The following is an 18,534-nucleotide window of genomic DNA, read 5'->3' as shown; positions in this document are numbered from 1 at the left end:
AAATGAGGGGGGGAAGGGGAAATGTAAAAAAAAAAAAAAACAAAAAACAAAAAAACAAAACAAACAAACAAAAAAACCCAACCAACTAAAATAGCAACAACAAAACAGACAAAACCCCAACCCAAACAAACAAACCCAAAGCCGGGTTTCCCGAAGAGAGCACCGAGCTGAGCGGATGGGGAGAGGCAGCGCGGCTGCTCCCAGCGCGCTCCGCTGCGCTCGGGCCACGGCGGCGGCTGCGGGGGCGAGCGGGGCGGCGAGTGCGGCCCCGGAGCCCTGCCCGGGCCGGGGGGGAGCCCTGGCTGCCCACCCGAGCTAAGGGGGAGCCAGGCCTGCTCCCCCGGGCCGAGGGGAGCCCTGCTGCTTCCCTTCAGCCGAGGGGGGAGCCCTGGCTGTTCCCCCGGGCCAAGGTGGAGCCCTGCCCGCCTGCCCAGGCCAGGGGAGGGAGCCCGGCCTGCTTCCCCTTAGCCGAGGTAGGAGCCCTGCCTGCCTGGGCCAAGGTGGGAGCCCTGCCTGTTCTCCCCCAGCCGAGGCAGGAGCCCTGCCTGCCGGGCCAAGGTGGGAGCCCTGCCCGTTATCCCCCAGCCGAGGCAGGAGCCCTGCCCGTTCCTCCCCTGTCAAGGTGGGAGCCCTGTCTGCCTGCCGGGCCAAGGGGGAAACCCTGCCTGCTTCCTCCCAGCCGAGGTGGGAGCCCTGCCTTCCTGCCCGCCCCAGCCTAAGCGGGAGCCCTGCCTGCCGGCTCTCCCCTCCCTCCCTCCCTGCCTGCCTGCCTGCCTGCCAAGGTGGGATCTCTGCCTGCCCTGCCTCCCTGCCAAGGTGGGATCTCTGCCTGCCTCCCTGCCCGCCCCGGCCGCGGTGGGAGCCCTGCCTGTCTGCCCTGCCCTGCGGCGGGCTCGCTGTCAGCCTTGCGGCGGGGCTCTCCGCGCGGGCTCCTTTAAATTGAGGGCGTTTCGTGTGTCTCGCCGGCTGCTCTCGGGTTTAAAGAGAAAGGGGCCGGAGCGAAGCGGGAAGGTGATCTTTGCCCGGCGGCTCTGCGGTGGGGAGTAGGTGCTTTTGTTTCTTTGTTCCCCGTCCCGGGGAGGCCGCGGGGGTACGTGGGGCAGCAGCCGAGCTGGGCTCGGCTCGGCGGGCACCGCTGGCTGCTGGTGGGGGTCGCGGGGCTTTGGTGAGGGTTTTTCCCTCCCGCTCCTTGCCGTGGGAGTTTGGAAGCATGGCGGAGGCGGAATGAGAGCGTGCGTGGGTGTGTGGCGGAGATCCACGCGAGGCTCTCCCGGGGCTGGCCGCCGTGAGGATGCGGGCTGCTGGCGGGCTGCCCCGGGCATCCCCCGGGGGGCCGGGGCTGCGGCGGGTTTGCTTGGTCCTGCCCCCGAGGGGCAGACCTGGGAGCAGCGCTTCCAGCGCTCATGGCAAAGCCATTAGCTCAGCCCGGCTGCGGAGGGGCCCCGAGCAGGACAAACGCATCGGACTCCGCGGCGGGTGAGAGCGGGGCGGGCAAGGAGGGACGGGGGGTGGCTCTTACTCACTGTGCGCTCACCCCTGGCCCCAACCTCTGGTTTATCTTTATGGCTTCTCGAGGCAGCCCTGGGGTGCTGCTGGTGCGAGAGCCGGAGGGCGGGTTCGTGCGGGGCTGCGGCAGCGGCGGGCGGAGGCGGCCGAGCTCCCCGGGCGCCCCCGGCCCCTCCGCCGCCCCCCGAGAGCGAGAACCGGACCCTTCTTGTGCCAGAAACCGCTCTTAGCTAGCCCAGGGCTCTGCGTGTCCTCTTCAGGCTCTAGATTCAAATCTCCGGGGACAGAGTTTCGCTTTTAAGAAGGCTCTGTTTCTTCACTAACGTTGTAGGTGTGAGGAATGAAGGTTGCTGTTATCCAGGATTGCTGTGTGCATCCCAGTGCAATGGTGACATCTGAGCCTGCTGGCTCTGCACGCTCTGTTTCTTCATTAAGGTTCTGGGTGTAGGGAATGAAGGTTGCTGTTATCTGGGATTGCTGTGCACATCCTGGTGCAGTGGTGTTATCTGCACGCTCTATTTCTTCATTAAGGTTCTGGGTGTAGGGAATGAAGGTTGCTGTTATCCAGGATTGCTGTGCGCATCCTGGCTCAGCGTCATCTGAGCCTGCTGGCTCTGCACACTCCTGGGGGACTGCAGCTCTTGGGACAGCCGGACGGATGCATTGCAGGCTCCCCAGTGCACTTTCAACATACTTCTGACATTACTCTGCAGTGAAAAATGAATGAATTATTATTGGTTTTCCACGTGCATGATGTATTTTTTGTTTCGTTGCAAAGTGGATGCTGTGCCAAGTGTAACAGTTTGATGAGGGTTTCGTGACGTGGATTGTGATTTAATATGAAGTTTCTAAGTAGGACATTCCTGAATTCATTCTGTATGGTGCCATGAGCCATCTATCAGGATTATACTGCCCTTGTTGGAACCATGGTCAAATTTATATGAAGGTGGTGAAGTGCTGAAGAGTCAATACTATCCTCGAGTTCTAGCTGCCACTTACTTTATCCTGCTGGCTTATTTGGTCGCTTTATTTATTTTACCTACAGTCTTATTTAAATTGGCACACTCACTATGCACAGTACCTCTTCAACTCCACTTTACACCTCTCAGCTAAACTTAACACTAATTTCAGGACAGGATTTAGAAATAGAACATCATAATTAAAAGCAAAGCTGATGATTGAAGTCAGCTTGTAGTACTGCTTAGTGTCCTTACCACAAGAGACACTTTTGCTCCTTGAGAGATGTGATATGTCAGTTTAAATATGTATTTTGTTTTCTAACTGGTGGAGGTTGAAACTTTTGTACTAATTTTTAATGACTATTTTGCTTAGACAATCAGAAGAACATATAGTGAGAACCATGCAAAGAGGAATCAACTTCAGAGGTTTTGGACAGTGTTAGGAACCAGGCTCAGTTTCCAGAAGTTATAATTTTATGAGCGAGTAGACATTGAATGTTCCTAAAGACTTTGTGCTTTCCTTTTGGTAAGGGAGACATTATCAAGGCAATGAAATTGTTTCTAGTGGGCATAGTCCTGAGAATGTCTAGGCTTCAATGATTAGAGCAGATTTTACAGTGCAATTAACTTTGTTTTGCTCTGGCCTCAGACCAAGGGCCTTACAGGTATAAAGTATTGGTAAGCTCTTGTGCCAGGCTCTCCATCCTCCCCCCAAAGTGCTGCACACACTTGTAGTGGGTATTCATAATGTAAAGGACAAAGGCTTCTTGTGATTCAAACTTACTCTATCAGTGTAGATCACATTTTGATGCAAGCCATGAAAAATTCTAATTGATTAATGAGTTTCAGATGGTGGTTCCCCTTCAGTGCCCCTCCCCCTGCTCCTAATGTACAGTGTGTTCCAAGTTAATCTGGGAAAACTCGGAAACCTCGGGCTAAATTGGTTGTGGTATCTTTTATAAGGATAATAAAATATCTAGAAAAATTAAATTTCCTCGTAAGGATATGCTGCTGCATTTGTCAGCTTGTGTTTTATCTGCTTGTTTATAGTAGTGGGAAAAGTAAAGATTACATGTAAGATACCTGTGTGATAATGCAGATAAGAATGTTGTTTCTTATAGAAGGGAAAGCTCTGCAAATAGCTCTTGAAGAGGAAATATGCAAGGTAGTAGCAGAATGACTTTAAAAATGATTGTGTTTGTGTTTATGTATGTAAAAGGGCAAAAGGAGAGTGATTACTCTTCTGTAGCAAACTGGAAATAGAAGGTGGTAAAAACTGACTAGGTAACATCTAACAGTGAGTGGCAAGTCTTGGGTTTTTTCTTACTGTTTCTTTTAGTCCATTTTTAGCGTTTGAAGAAAAGGAGCTTTCACAGTTTCATTTGGGAAAGTCATTCCACTGTGTAGCAGATCTCACCATGGGGAACAGTTTCCTGACATTAAAGAATGAAAAGTTTTTAGTTATTTTTGTGGCTCTCAAAGGAAAGCATTCATATATCTTTTTTTTCCCCCTCTTTCTGCATGTATGTGTGTATATACACATATGTGTATATATGTGGAAAAACAAGAGCAACCTTTAGTCTGTGAACTGATGTTATACTCTCCAAATCTGAAAAATATGTCAACTCTGAGACAAGAAAACTGAAGTAAGTTTTAAAATGTGAATGTATTTATCGTTGTTTCTGCCATGTCTATAAAACTGGCACTTGATGATGAGAAGGTGGTGATTGCAATATGGGTCCCAAATTGTGGGCAGCTTCATTTCTGCTTGCACAATTATGCATTTTGTTCTGCAGCTCACTCTGTTTATGAACACTGAATCTCAGCCCTTTTTTGCACTCAGCTTGCTGTTGCAGTTAGGGAATGATGCATGCAGTCCATTTAAGCTGCAGTAAAAATTCAAAAGTTCTGTTCTTTTCCATCTGCTTGAGGTGATCAGAGCTAGCAGGGAGATCCAGCAGAGACCCTTGCCAGATACACTCGTGAGCTCTGTTCTGGCTTTTGATCCTGTGTCTCCTCTCTCCTTCCAGGCTGGCTGCTTTCCAGTAGCATTACCTTCTCCCTGAGACAGCAGGAGATTGTCTGTATTTATGGCTGATACCCCTCTGTCAAAGCCAGTGTACAGGCCAGTGCTCAGGTTCCAGCTCCTTCAGAGAAAGCCTTGCTGACCTTGGCTGAGTTGTGTCTGTTTCCTCTGTCACTCACAGTGAAGCAGTTGCACGGTTGTGTGTGTGATGTTTAGTTCCTTCTGGTGGCTAATGTGCTTCTTCACTCATGTTATAACAGATTTCATTGCACGAGCTCAAATCCTGATCAGATTTATGGAAAAGAGTCTTTGGACCCAGGGTCTGAGGCAGAGTTACGACACCTTCTGTTCCAGCAGCTCAGCTTTGCAGAGCACTGAGCTGGCATATGTGCAGGTGTCCTGGGTGGCTCTGGTTTGGCTGCCAGCTGCACAGAGCCAGTCACTGACCCTGCCTGCTGGGCAGCAGTGCCCAGTTTGGGGCCAACCCTGATGTCTGTCACAGTGTCCCTTCAGCTGCTATGTCAGCTCTTCTGCTAAGGGCACGTCATGTGGCACCTTTGCATCAGAGGTGATTTGATTGGTCACTGCTGCAAGTGCAGACATTTGCTTTGTGAAACATTTCCCCCCTCCATAGACACTTTTAACTTGTTTTTATTGTTTTCTAAGTGAAAACAAAGAAAAATGCTTGTTTCACCGGATACTTCACTTCTATGCTAATTCTTAAGTCATGAAGATCAAGTGACTCAGCAAGACTTCTTCATTCCTGACCTGGAAGGATTGTATGTGGGAGCAAGCTGCAGGAAATGGTTCAGGCCCCTTTTTGTTTGAGAATTAATGCACATTTAATTGGGAACCAGGTTGAAGTGACAGTGAAACTCATGTGGTGCAGAGAGCCCTGCATAGCAGCAGCTACTCAGTGTAAGCTGTTATGCATATATGCTGGGACTGGATGAGTAAATTGGAGAAAAAACTTATTGGTTCACATGATAATCTAGCAGTCTGCAGCACATGTATTTTCTATGTATGTATATCTATGCATACATGCAAGCTTTTATATGTATACAGTTTTTCCTCCCTTTTTATACTTGGTTCAAGAAAATAATCACAATTTTACAGGTAAGGAGGGTGGTTGGAATAGGAAAGGGAATTGAATCTGGGGGTCTGCAGCTGAGTGCTTCATTGTGCATCCAGTTTTACTTTCTGGATTAAACAGTCTTTGCCTCCTGTGTGTTTTGAGTACAGTGTATCATTCTTGATTCCTTTTTTCCTACCTGCTAACCCCAACAAAAGCCAGTAGAAGCACAGAAGATCATTTGTTTGATTCTCATTGCTTTCACCTGATGATCACTGATAACAATCATGAGATAGTGTAAAGTTACTCTGCTGGCAAAATACAAGCAATGAACTGCAATAAACAGATAACTAAATGCACTACTGTAGAGCAAAATAGAAACTTCACTGTTCAGTAGGAGCAAGCAGAGAGAAACAGGACCTTTTAGTGTGTTGAATCTGATACACATTTCTGGGTGTACTGTAAACCATCCCACACTGAATTCTTCATCTAGACAATGAGGCTAAGAATTTGAGACATCATCCTCTCACTGAGAGAGGCTGAAAAAAGGGTTGTGCTACATAAATATGAACTGTAACAAAACAGGATGAAAAGTAGTCAAAGACTGTTCCTCATCTACATTCTGAATAGTAGGGGAAGCAGTTGCTTTAAAGCATTTAGAGGTAAGTTTTGAAATGCTTCTGCATATCACGTCAGCCTCAGCAGTTTACAGAGAAGTGTAACATTCTGTAAAATATTTGTCATGTTTGTGTTGGCTGGTTTTAAACAGCTGTATATGTGGTGACTTGATGTTGCTGTTAGAAAATAGTGAGATTAGGAAACCCAATATTTTTTGGCTCCTTGGTTCATACTTTGTCTGCCAAAAGGAAAAGGATGAAATATTTATTTGGGCCAGAGACTTGCCTCAGCTGTGGTGATGTATCCTTAAAAGCTGCTGTCCACCTCTGATGCAAGTTGGTCCATCCCTCTGACCTCACTGAGAAATTGTCAACAAACTTTTCTTCAGTTCACTAAAAATGAAATATATGAAGAGATTTGAAGGTATCTGAGTGATGAAAAAGGGGCCTGGCCTTCACCACAGGGAGAATCTTCATGCAGATCTTGAAGGAGCTCGGTATCCATTGCTGTCACCTTCACAGAACTCTCACATTTTGGCTTCTTCGTGGATCCCAGCTACTGTCTGATGAAGTTCTGATAAGTATCTAATAAATACAATTGATGAAGTAGCTGAACCATTTATTGAAACTTGGGTACTTCAGTACTGAAGTATTGTGAAGGCTTAAGTTGAATTTAACAGGTTCAGTAGCAATCAGTGTTTGCATGAAGGATAATTCAGAGCTGGAAAGTTTCTGATGCTTGCAGGTTGATAACTGGTCTCCAGTATAACTTGTAGAGTTTGTGACAGGAGATACTCTGCTCCTTGGAAGCTGAGTCTTAATTTTTTAATAATTAATTTTAAAAGTCCAAGGTAGGAATTTTGTGGATTTTACTGAAGTGTAGGGCAGTTTTTCAGAAAAGTAGTGGAGAAGTGAAAAATTTTGGGTTTATTTTGGAAATGAAATCAAAGAAAATTTACACAGAGGTAAGGTTGGCTTGTATGTGATTTATCTGTGATTTTTCAGGCTCTTCATCAGTATTAACTTTGTCATTCCTCAGTCCTCACCTTGCATGCCTACTTCACAAATTAGTGCATACATTATCTTCATTCAGGGCTTTATTTCAAGCAGACCTAGTCCCAGTATAGAGATGCATTAATCAATTTCACCTTCTAGAGTGAAAATGATCAATGCATCTCTATATTTCTGTCTCATTTTCACCTTTATTTTGTCGCCTGTCTGTCTGACTTTTGTTATCTTTCCAGTTTCTCATTCCGAGGATGGGTCTTATGAAAACCACCTTAAACTCAGAATACCCTTCCTGTCTTTCTTTTTTCTTCTTACTTACTAGGGTTACTATGAGACTGAAGCACCCTTGCATCCTCCAACATCTTTGTTCTCACACTTTTCTTCCCTGAATGTGTCTCAAAAGTTTCCTGGGACTTTACACAGCCTGATTGCTGAGTTAGGTCAATATGAAATATACTTAAAGACAATGCTGTATTTTAGAGGAACTGAAATAACATCCCTATCCCCCCAATTCTGTACTCTGCACTTCCACCAAAACAAGCCTGAAATGTAAATATACTGCAGTGCTTCTTCCACAGACACTTGTGGAAACCCAGGCTGCTTCCATGTAGCTGTTTGAGAAGCCTTCCTTCTCTTTTATCTTGTCTTAAAGAGATGTGTCTTTGAGACCATGGAATTCTTCAGCCCCACCAGTGTCAGCAGCCAGTGTTGTGTCTGGATGACTGTCAGCCATCTCATAATGTTGGGGATTAATTAAGCCATAATTAGCCCAAGGTTCCCATGTAGAGCACTTCATATCCATGGTCCTGGAAGTGATGAAGTGGGGTGAAAGAAAAGGGGATTGCCTGTTTTCTTCTTCACAACCCAGCTCGGTGTGTGTTTGCCAATTTTTACCCTTCTATTAGAGCAGACCCTGCATGGAGTTTTCCTGATTAATATTGCTCTGAGCATCCCTGAAATATAAAATAACAACACATTTGGGTTGGAAGGCACCTCCAAGTGTCATCCAGTCTAACTCCCTCCACAAAGCATGTATGAAATGTGAAATTATTCCCAGTGAAGTGGTGCAGGGTATAAGTGGTTCCTTTAGTGAAACAGTTCTGCTTTTTCTGTTGTATTTTTCCAATTTGTATGTAAAGAGAAACAAATTGCAGGATTTTCCCAAATATTTAAATACATACACTCAGGAATAAGAATTCTCTCTCTTTTTTTTTTTTTTTTTTTTTTTTTTTTTAATTTTTTTGCATTTTTTTGCATTTTACCACTGTCATTGCAATGGTAATTCAAGAGAAAAAATTTACTTCGCTTGTGGCTCTCACTGTATCATTGGAGGTTATAGACCCCAGAAAATAGTCAAAATTATTTGAAGGTTCTTTCTGGAAAGCAAGTATGTGATAGATCATTGATATTTCCCCTATAATCTTTGATGACAACTGGTGTCAGTTATCTGTCTTGCCTCTGTTTCTATCCAAAATGATTTGAAAGAGTAATTTATGTGGTTCTGACTAACATAGAAAAACTTTAAATATACTGTAATTGAAATTCCTTAGCTGTTGGTAGCTTCTAGTGTGAATCCATCCATTTTGAGTGTGACAGTCCAGACTGATTTTCTGCAGAGCTAACAGTCCAAGTCTTTTCCCTCCCCTTCCTTTCAGCCTGCCCTAAATGAACAGGTATGATTTGAATTTAATTAACCAGGAAGCTATAAATCCAAGCTGACATTTTTACAAAGTCAGTTTCATAACAGAGCTGTGCATGAGTTAAGTACTTTAGTCTGCTTTAAAATGCTCTGCCTTCAAAGAAACTTTGATACATAAGAATTTTTTTTTGTTAGAAAAATGTAAAATCTACTCATAATTCAGAAATATGTGTTTATAGAAGAGAATAAATCTTTTTAATGTATGTTTTTGCTTCTCCCCCAGTGAAAAAAGTTGTCTAATTTCAATAAGAAGTATATTTGTAGTGAAAGCTGTGCCTATCTCAAGGGCAAGCTAAACTTCAGGACTTGGGGTGAGGTACTGTCAAAAAGAGCTTATGCAGACCTTTTTGCCAACATGGAGTTTTGTTACACAGAGTAGGTTGAAAATGCTGAAGTATTTTAATACAAGTACTAAGGTATCCCAAATACCATTACATACATTAGGAAAACTCAGTTACAGCACAATTTTATGGAAAGGCAATTTTTTTTTCTTTTGCATTTAATAAATATTGTCTTTTTTGACATTGAATTTTGTTTCAGTGTATTTGTTATTTAGGCCACAATGGATAGTATAACAAATTCTTCTTTTTTTTCTGCTATTGTTTTTAAGGTCACAAATATCTCTTACCTGGTATGAAAGGCATGTAAAGGACAGAGAGAAAGTGTTTGCAGGTTCATAAATTGAAGGCACTTGACATGTCTTACTACAATTGGTGTGGAGAACAGGCAAAGGACTCTTCCTTGTGGGTCTCACAGTCACTTAATGTCTGTCTGGTGCCACCTGTACAAGACCTGGTGTGGTGGTGTTTGAGGTCCCCAGGACGAGGGAAGAGATGAGAATCTTGACTCCATGTTTCAGAAGGCTGATTTATTATTTTGTGATATATATTATATTAAAAGGAAATGATATATTAATCTATACTAAGGAAAGAGAAAGGAGACATCAGAAGGCTAGAAAGGAATGGATAATAAAATCTTGTTAAAGATTGAGAGTCCGACACAGCTGGCTGTCATTGGCCATTAATTAAAACCAATTCACATGCACCTGTTGGTAAACCATATCCAGACCACATTCCACAGCCATCAAATAATCATTGTTTACATTTTATTTCTGAGGCTTTTCAGCTTCTCAGGAGAAAAATCCTAGCAAAAGGATTTTCATAAAACATGTCAGTGACATGCTTGTGTCTGCTGGTTGGTGTAGGCTACAGCCTACCAGGCAAGGAAGTATTTCAGCTCACTGCTACAACTGCTACAAGATTCTTTCAGAGAGGGAAAAATAACCTTGCACACTTCTGCCCCAGGTGGAGAACTAGCCCTTGAGGCAGAGATAGGTCCAGTGGTTCTAACAGCAGTGGCTCCTGTGACTGACAATGCTTAATACCTCATGTGTTAGAGATTCGTTGTCTTACCTGGAAAGTTTCAGTGAGTCATCGCTGAAGCAGAGGAGAATTTGACAAGTGTGAGTGACCAAGATTAGCTGTTCTGCTGCTTCCTGAAGAAATAATGCTTTTGAGTCAATATATTCAGTGTAGTTTTTCCTTGAATAATTTTGAAGCTGTAGGATAGGCTGTTTCCATTTGCTTACAGCATTTAGTACTTGTTAATAAGTTTGCTGTAGGAGTGCAATTTGGTTGTTGCCATGTTTTTCCTGGCCATGATCCAAACATCTCTGAAGCTCTCCAGTTATCCTGAATTGGTATTGGGTGTTGGGTCAGGCATCATAGTGGTTGTTAGCTTTGTTGTTAGCAAAATGTTTATTTCCATTTGATTTTAATAATTCCTTGCAGATCATTTTGTTGTGTTGGCAACATGTAGCTTGGTGAGTACAAATGAGGTTAACATTTATCTGTATGATTTAATCACTTAACAAAAAAAAATTCCATTAACAAAACAAAGTTTTGGTCACTGGTGTGTATAACCATGTGTAAGATCCACCTCTGTTTGTCTGATACCTGATTTCTTAGGCACATGATTACTGTTGTCGTGATTGAATCTCAGAATGGTTCAGGTTGGAAGGGACCTTAAAGACATCTCATTGCAGCCCCTTCCCTTCCCTACCATGGCAGGGACACCTTCCACTGGCCCAGGGTGCTCAAGGACCTGTCCAGCCTGGCCTTGATCCCCATTCCAGAGATGGGGATTATATTCTGGTTGGGATTATCGTCTACAATTCTAAAAACGGCGCACGTGAGACTTTAATTGGTGTAATGAAGAACTTTTTTTCTTTTTTCTTTCCTTTTTACATATTTTTGTGAGCAGGGACGAGCGGATAAGCCATGTGCACTGCCCTGAGCCCGAAGGCACGAGGGCCTGGCCTCTCCGACATGCACCAGTACAGCCAGTGGCTTGCCAGCAGACACGAGGCCAACCTGCTGCCCATGAAGGAGGATTTGGCCCTCTGGCTCACAAACCTACTGGGTAAGGTGCAACAAGATGGAATAATGCACATACTGGGCAGTGTGAGAGCTCCTTGCCCTGTTAGCTGGGGATTCAGATTTCCTTGTGTATCAAAAATAAAGCTACTATTACGTAGCTGGCATCATGTAACACAAATATTAGCAAGGTCAGAAAAGCTGATGAGTCATTTGCCTCCACTGTGTTTCTGTGAGTAGCATAACTGAATATTATACATTCTGTGTTTAATTTTCTTTCAAATTTCCTTGTAATTTTTTTTTTTTTTTTGCATGCATTTTCTGTACCTGTACCACTAAGATGAATTATACTAATTGCTGCCTTCACCTATGTCTTCCATTTTTACTGATAGGCCTCCTGAAGAGTATGGTGTAGTGACTGTCTTGAGCAGGAGGAACCATTTAATAGCTCTTCTCTGACCAAGTGGTCAAATAATTATAATTTCTGCCCAAGGCAAGGCATGCTGAGACTTGTGGTAGCCTGTGCATAGAGGGGTTTGACCTAGCATAGCTGGGACCTGGAGATTTACTGGTGTGCAGACAAAGCTTGCTGTTGTCAGAAGAGGATGCAAACCAAAATTGAGGGGAAAAAATCAGGTACATATAAAAAAGAGCAAATGAGATTGTCCCTGGCAGGAAGGAAAGAGATGTGCAAATTATTCAAGAAGGTGGAATTTAGAAATTTACTTTGAGATGCGCAAATTATTCAAGAAGTTGGAATTTAGAAATTTACTTTGAGATGTGCAATTTATTCAAGAAGGTGGAATTCAGAAATTTACTTTGAGATGTGCAAATTATTCAAGAAGGTGGAATTTAGAAATTTACTTTGAGATGTGCAAATTATTCAAGAAGGTGGAATTTAGAAATTATGAGCTAGGAAATAGTATGTTGTTTGCTGAGAACACTCAGGGAAAAATATTTTTCATGTGATCTCTGTAAATACATATGATACTACCAAAGAAATAGATGACTTAGAGAATACCTCATCCTAAAGGACTCATGCCAGTAATTCCTCTCATTAAATAAAGAGGAAAAATATTCCAGAAGCTATGTTTACATGAAACTTTAGTTGATGGGATTTTGGAAGAAAATTTGGTGTGCATGGTTTTGGAGGATTTATTTAATTTAAAAATAATTCTGAAAATCTGTTCTGTTGAGACATGGGCAGTGTCTTGTCATGGCAAATGCTGTAGTTAAACCATCTCAGTGATATCATACAGTAACAGAGTATATCCAGTGTCTTTCATCAGCTCATTCTGTATTGCTCCATTTCCTCTTTTTTAAGAGAAAGAAAAGGAAATATCAGTTATGTTGTGACAGATGTCATAAGCACAATGTCAATAGAACACAATATTTTGCAGGTAGACAATACTTACTTTTGAGTTGAGTTATGAATCTACAACTTCAAAAGTGGTAGGTGTTTTAAATGATTTATTTGTATGGTACTTCCATTTAAATTAATGTGTTTTGAATATAAAATTGTCTATGCAAAACCAGAACAAAATTCAGAACTTTTCATTCCAATTATCACAAGACAGTAATCCAAGTGACTATTTTTGAATTGGAAGCAGCACATTCCATTAAGGATTCAATATATTGTTTAATGTTTTGAACAATGAAGTTTTAGTGATCCACTCAAAAACAAACAGAAGATTGCTTGCAGTTTGTAACAGAGTTCTCCCAGTGATAAATTTAGGAATGAGGTCACTCTTTGAGCAAGAAAGTAGCAACCAGCAGGAGGTTCTGAAATGCCAACTGTAATTAAATATCTGATTTTTCATATGGACACCAAGTTCTGCACTGCAGGACTAAATGGGCACAACCTTCTTTTAATTAAGCAGTGTATACAGTTCATTTGCTTAATGCATCCCCCCACACCTTCTTGCCCCAAGCTCTCCTTTTCTCAGAGTTTGTGCTGATGAATTGAAATTATAGTGTTTTGTTAGAGTGCTTTGAATTCCTATGTAGACATTGTTATTCAAATTAATAATTCAATCAAATTAAAATTCACATTCAAAATAAATGAGGTGTGAATTAAAATAATTATTATTCATAAGAGTATATTAACTCAGAATTCAAATTTTGTTTAATTACTGCATAATTTGGATAAACTTTAAATAGAGAAGGTATGTGTGAGGATCCTGCTGTACAGTAAAATAGGAATGAATGTACAGCATGCATTGTTCAGCATCCAAAAGGATAGAAGAATATGGAAGGCTTTTTTTGTTTGTTTTGGGATTTTTCCTATCTATGTGGAAGAAATAATGTATTTTGAATTAATGGTCAGTAGATCTTTGCATGCATGGATGTGCAAGTAACATGGAGCAGATAATACTGTGTGTATCCACATCCTAGCTTGCTCTGCCTGTATCTTCTGTGGCTTCATTGTAAGTGGTTTTATTGCAGTTTTCATGCAATAAGATTCCTCAATTCATAAAGGAAATTAATATGCATATAATTTAATTTTTGCTGTTTTGTTTTATTTATATTTTGTCATTCATCTGTACTAGGACTCAACAAGGACACATAATCTTTTCAAATAAATATAGATTAAAAAATAGTATTTTAGGCAAATACAGGGCTCAAACTCTTTGAGATAGTTTGATCAAGGGATGGTTTTTTAGGAGATTTTTATGGAGAGACAGTTATGTTCTATGCAGTGTTACTGGAAGTTGGCATGGTGTTGGTTTTGCAGCAGCATAGCCTGATGTGGTTCAAAATCAAGCTGGAAAACATGATTGGGATATTGCACTGTATAATATGAATGAAGAGTTTTGATATCAGACAGAAAGCAGGAATAGTTAGAATTTGACCTTACCCAATTGATAAACTAGAAGAGTGAGAAACATGGTGCAGCTGGAAAATAACATTGGAAGAACTTTTAATCCTGAGACTTTGCATTTTTAATTTAGCATGGACATTGTTGTGGGGGTTTTTGTTTAGCAATCACCAGTACTTTTGTGTGCACTTTGCTAATTATTTTTTGGAACCATGTCAGAGAAACTCAGAGCTTCTGAGAGGACAGTTCATCTTTACAGCTCCATTGCTGAATAGATTTTAGCTGTCTGTACTCTGGGGGATGGATAAAGGACATTGCAGATGAAATCCATGTGTCAGATAGGATTAACTCATATGATATTGTACCTCAGAGCATTTTCAAAGTGGGACATGTCAGTGTTGTGGTTTGTCTGCTGGAAAGGAAGATTGCAGCCATGGATGTTGTCTCCTGTCCTTGCTTCTCTCTGTTGAGCTTTGGTGTCTCAGTCAAGAGTGGCAGTGACAAAGCTAACAAGATGTGTTAGTCTAGCTGATGTACAAATCATAATGATCTCTGAGCCTTGTTTCTATTAGGTACAGAGGTGATGAAGCATTTGGGAATGCTTTCACTTCTGACAAACTCCAAATTTGGTAGATTGTACATGTAGTTACTTTAGTAGAATGTTCTCGTGGACACTGAAAAGTTCTGTTCCACCCTGAGCAAGCTGCATATGGGAATTGGCACACTTGGGCCACTGAACTCTTCTAGTAGAGGCAAAATGGCAATTTGAAAGATTTGCTTGCCTGCTTTACTCTCTAGTATTGTCTTATTTTCTTTTGTGTGTCTGCAGAAGCAGAATGGCTGACAAGAGGAGGAGAGGGCCTCCTCACCACCCTGTAGCTTAGGACAGGTACACAGAGATGGTTTTCCTGTTTCCTCTTGGGCAGTTTTGTGAACCTCTAATCTTTTTCCCCATTCCCAGAGTTTATTTACAGGTTGCAGAGGGTTATAATGTCTTTTTGTTCCATCCAGCTTCATTTAGCATGTGGGACTGACTGCACCTCAGGCATATGTTGGGTTCCAAGGTTTCAGTCCTGAGCCCTCTTAACAGAAGAGGGCTTCAGAAGCTCATAGCTGAGGGGCCAGGGAATGCAAGATGCTGAGAAACTGGACATGTAAACATTGAACATTGTTTGATGCATGTTACAGTTTCTTGGGTGCAAAAGTGAAGGAGGCTTGGAGGAGAGGAACAGAGGTGAGGATGTTAGGAGAGGCAGCAAGTTGAAGACAAGGCTAAGTATTTATGAAGCTGAAGGAGGTGTACAGTTTGAAGCTGGAGAATGGTGAGTCTTCTGCAAAAAAACTGTCTTCCTTTGATTCTGAATTAAATCTGTGTCAGCTTAGTGTTCTTGCTCACCTTGTTGCCTAAGAGCATTCTGTGACAGAATGTGTATTTTCAACATGAGTTTGTTCAGATCCATCCAGTGGGAAATACAAGTTTTAATTGTCTGAGTATGAGGACATTCACAGTACTGATACCTCCAGTGATTCTACTGGCACTGATGTATTTTCTTACTTAGTTGAGTTGCTTTATAATTTTCTTTATTATCCGCACGCCTTTGGAATTTTTTGTATGTCCCGTTTAAGGTAAGTAATAATGTCTCAATGCTTTCAAAATTATTTCTCCTACTGTCAACTATTGTGGGGAAGAGAGCAGTCCTGTCAGAAAAGAACCAGTTTTGTATCTGCATAGTCACTGGCCTTGGTTTTCTTTATTTTTATTACATTTTGTGTTCCTGAATTTATATGCCATTTGAATTGAGAGGGTCAGGAGCAATTGTTTCAGTGGGGCCTCAGTATTGTAGATGTTTCAGAGATTCCCTTGAGTGAAATATTTATATTTGTAAACTACTGTTTTTGTGTTACTACACAAAATATACAAATGAAATAGTCCATCAGCAAGTTGTGAGGCTGGAGTCAGTCTTGCCCTGTAGTGATTACCCCAAGTGTGATAGAGGAATTGGGTAGATTTGGATACCTGGATCTTTAGGTCCATCTCTTCTTCTGAAGACTCTGCATGTCTGAGACTTGTAATGAAAACTTTATCTTCAACCTCTTGGACACACACCCAAGGCATGAACTCTCCCATTATATTTTCATGGACCTCCAGTCTGGTTTTATGAGGTCCCCCAGCACTGGGTGACCTTACAGACAATTGCTCACAGTTTGCAAGTGGTGGGTGTTCAGGTGCAGCTGTTTGACTTTTTTGAGGGGACTTTTTCTGGTGGTTGTGGTAAAAGAGAGGGTAGGCAGCCCTTGAGAGTTATCTGAAAGCCTTCATATTCCTGGATTTTCTTCTCATACTTGCAGTGTTGTTTTTTTATTATATTTAATGTTATTACCATTCTATAAAAACATCGCAACTGCTTTCTGGTAATTATAGGGGGAGTTGTGCATTTTTAATGGAGTTTGATGTTTTTTCCATACAAATACATGGAGCAGTTTTTTTCCTCAGGTTATGAACATTACTCTTACTTGAATCAATACATTTCTACTGTTAAATATGTCAGCATGTCTGTTTCAGCAAAGAAATGCCACCTTATGAAGCCATAAAATACTGAAACTGAAAGCTGACACCTAATATACTTTTCATTGGAGACAGATGTTCAATGCAAAATTCATTCTTTCAGATTTCATAAAGGCAAATAGAACTCAATCCAGTTTAGTGTACAATATGCAGTGACCAAACTGCTAATGCAATTCAGCACTTAAAATAATATAAATATATTGTTCAATAGCAGAAGAAGATAAGCAAATTTTTTTATATCTCTGTAAAAAGAAAATATCGTTAAATAAGTTTTAAGGGTTTTATAACATTCTATTATTATGAAATGATGCATCTATATATCATAAGACAGAAGAGATATATAGAATGTGGGAGGGGTTTTTTGTGTTTGTAAGAAAATTGTGTTGCAAAACAAAATAAAAATTCTTAGACTGTTAAAGATACTTGAAATAAATTTTTTAGAAGAGGAGTGTATTATAAAAAGTAATACTCAAGCAGTTCCTGAAGCATAGTTATTTTTAAAATTTAGCTTTCTAGTGGCTTTAGATCATTTTATAAAAATGCTAATGGGGCAAATGGAAAAATATGTAGGCTGGAATGGTGGCAAAATATTTTGAGATGCTGAGCTGTTGAGTTTTTTTTATGTCTGGGCTATTATAGTTTCATTCCTGGCTTCATTTAATCTGGAGATATGGCAAAAATATTATCAGTTAGGCATAAGCTAACTCTGCCTGTCTGCAGTGCTGCTGCTGCTCCTTTGCCTGGAGAAGTCATTTATGCATACAGGAGCTATAAAGTGGGCGACATGGCAAACAGAATCAAGTGGGAATATAACAGAGAAAGTCTTCATGTTAAAAAGGTATTTCTGAAGTAAAATGTGATAGAAAAAAACAAGTTTAGCTTCAATGAATAACAGAAGTGTGCTGTATCTGAAGATGGTTTGCTGCAACAATCTTTATTGTTTTTATCTTAACCTACCAAACTGAAAGGAATCACATTTTGGGTTTTGCCCAAAAGTTGCTAAAGTATCTCAAAGTTTTCAGACAAAGGCGTAGATAAGTCAGCTTTCCTAAAATCTTTTTAAATCTTTTTAATCAGCATTTTTTAAATCTTACTGCTTTATAATGCTGCTCTGTTCAGTATTGTGACATGGAGTATCAGGTTACAATGTATAAGCAAGAAGTTCAGTACTAATGCGTATACTTCACATTTTTGTTACTTTTGAATGTTATTTTTTTCCCCTCTCTTCTTAGTGAAAAAGATATGGGAAAGATTCACTTTTCCTATTTTGCTTGACAAGAAATTGCAGTGAACATGTTCTAAACAGATTAATATTTTCACTTTCCAGACATCTCATGGAAGCAGGAGTGGGTGTGGATGGGATGAGAAACCAGTCTCACTTCAGTTTTTAAATATTCTTATTTTTTCTTTTTTGACACATTAGACTGTTGTTGCTAATGCATGCTGTGTAACAGCTTATGAAAAATGAGTTAGTAGTGTTATTTCCTAAATGGCATATTTACATACTGGATGGAAAAAATGCTGTCATAATTGGAAGAACAAGAATTATTCCTTGATGTTCCGTTGATAAGAGTGGAAGTTAAAAGGGCTGAAAAATACAGCAGCTCACCAACATAGTGTACAAAGTAAAGGGAAATATTTTGGTAGAAATGTGAAAATGAAAAACCTTCAATAGGAAATAGGAATATTTTTAGTGAAGATTATGTTGAGATCCTGGAAGTGAGTCTGGGATGGTAAATAATTCCCTTCTCATCTGGGGTCAGCATGCAATCTCCTCATGGCACATGTGATCCCCTCTTCCAGGGGGATGTGATTTCATTTTTATTTAAGCTTGTCTGGCCTGCTGTAGAAGAGGGGACAGTTCCTGGCAGCTGAAGTAATGCCATAT

At 41.1% G+C, this 18,534-nt stretch overlaps 1 protein-coding gene across 2 annotated transcripts in view; it reads left to right on the top strand.

The window, feature by feature from the left end:
- Positions 1 to 448: 448 nt before the first annotated feature.
- The window catches only part of GAS2 (growth arrest specific 2), a 75,085-nt gene continuing 56,999 nt past the window's right edge, over positions 449 to 18,534 (top strand). For both annotated transcript variants that reach the window (XM_058807431.1, XM_058807432.1), the window contains exons 1-2: positions 449 to 473; positions 11,150 to 11,308. In XM_058807431.1, the coding sequence (XP_058663414.1) occupies positions 11,167 to 11,308 (142 nt within the window). In that variant the 5' untranslated portion in view covers positions 449 to 473; positions 11,150 to 11,166. The remainder of the gene's footprint in view (positions 474 to 11,149; positions 11,309 to 18,534) is intronic.

The sequence above is a fragment of the Ammospiza caudacuta genome, chromosome 6, assembly GCF_027887145.1.
Source record: "Ammospiza caudacuta isolate bAmmCau1 chromosome 6, bAmmCau1.pri, whole genome shotgun sequence".
NCBI lineage: Eukaryota > Metazoa > Chordata > Aves > Passeriformes > Passerellidae > Ammospiza > Ammospiza caudacuta.
The sequence above is the reverse complement of the archived record's forward strand: the minus strand, read 5'-3'. Positions and strand labels throughout refer to the sequence as shown.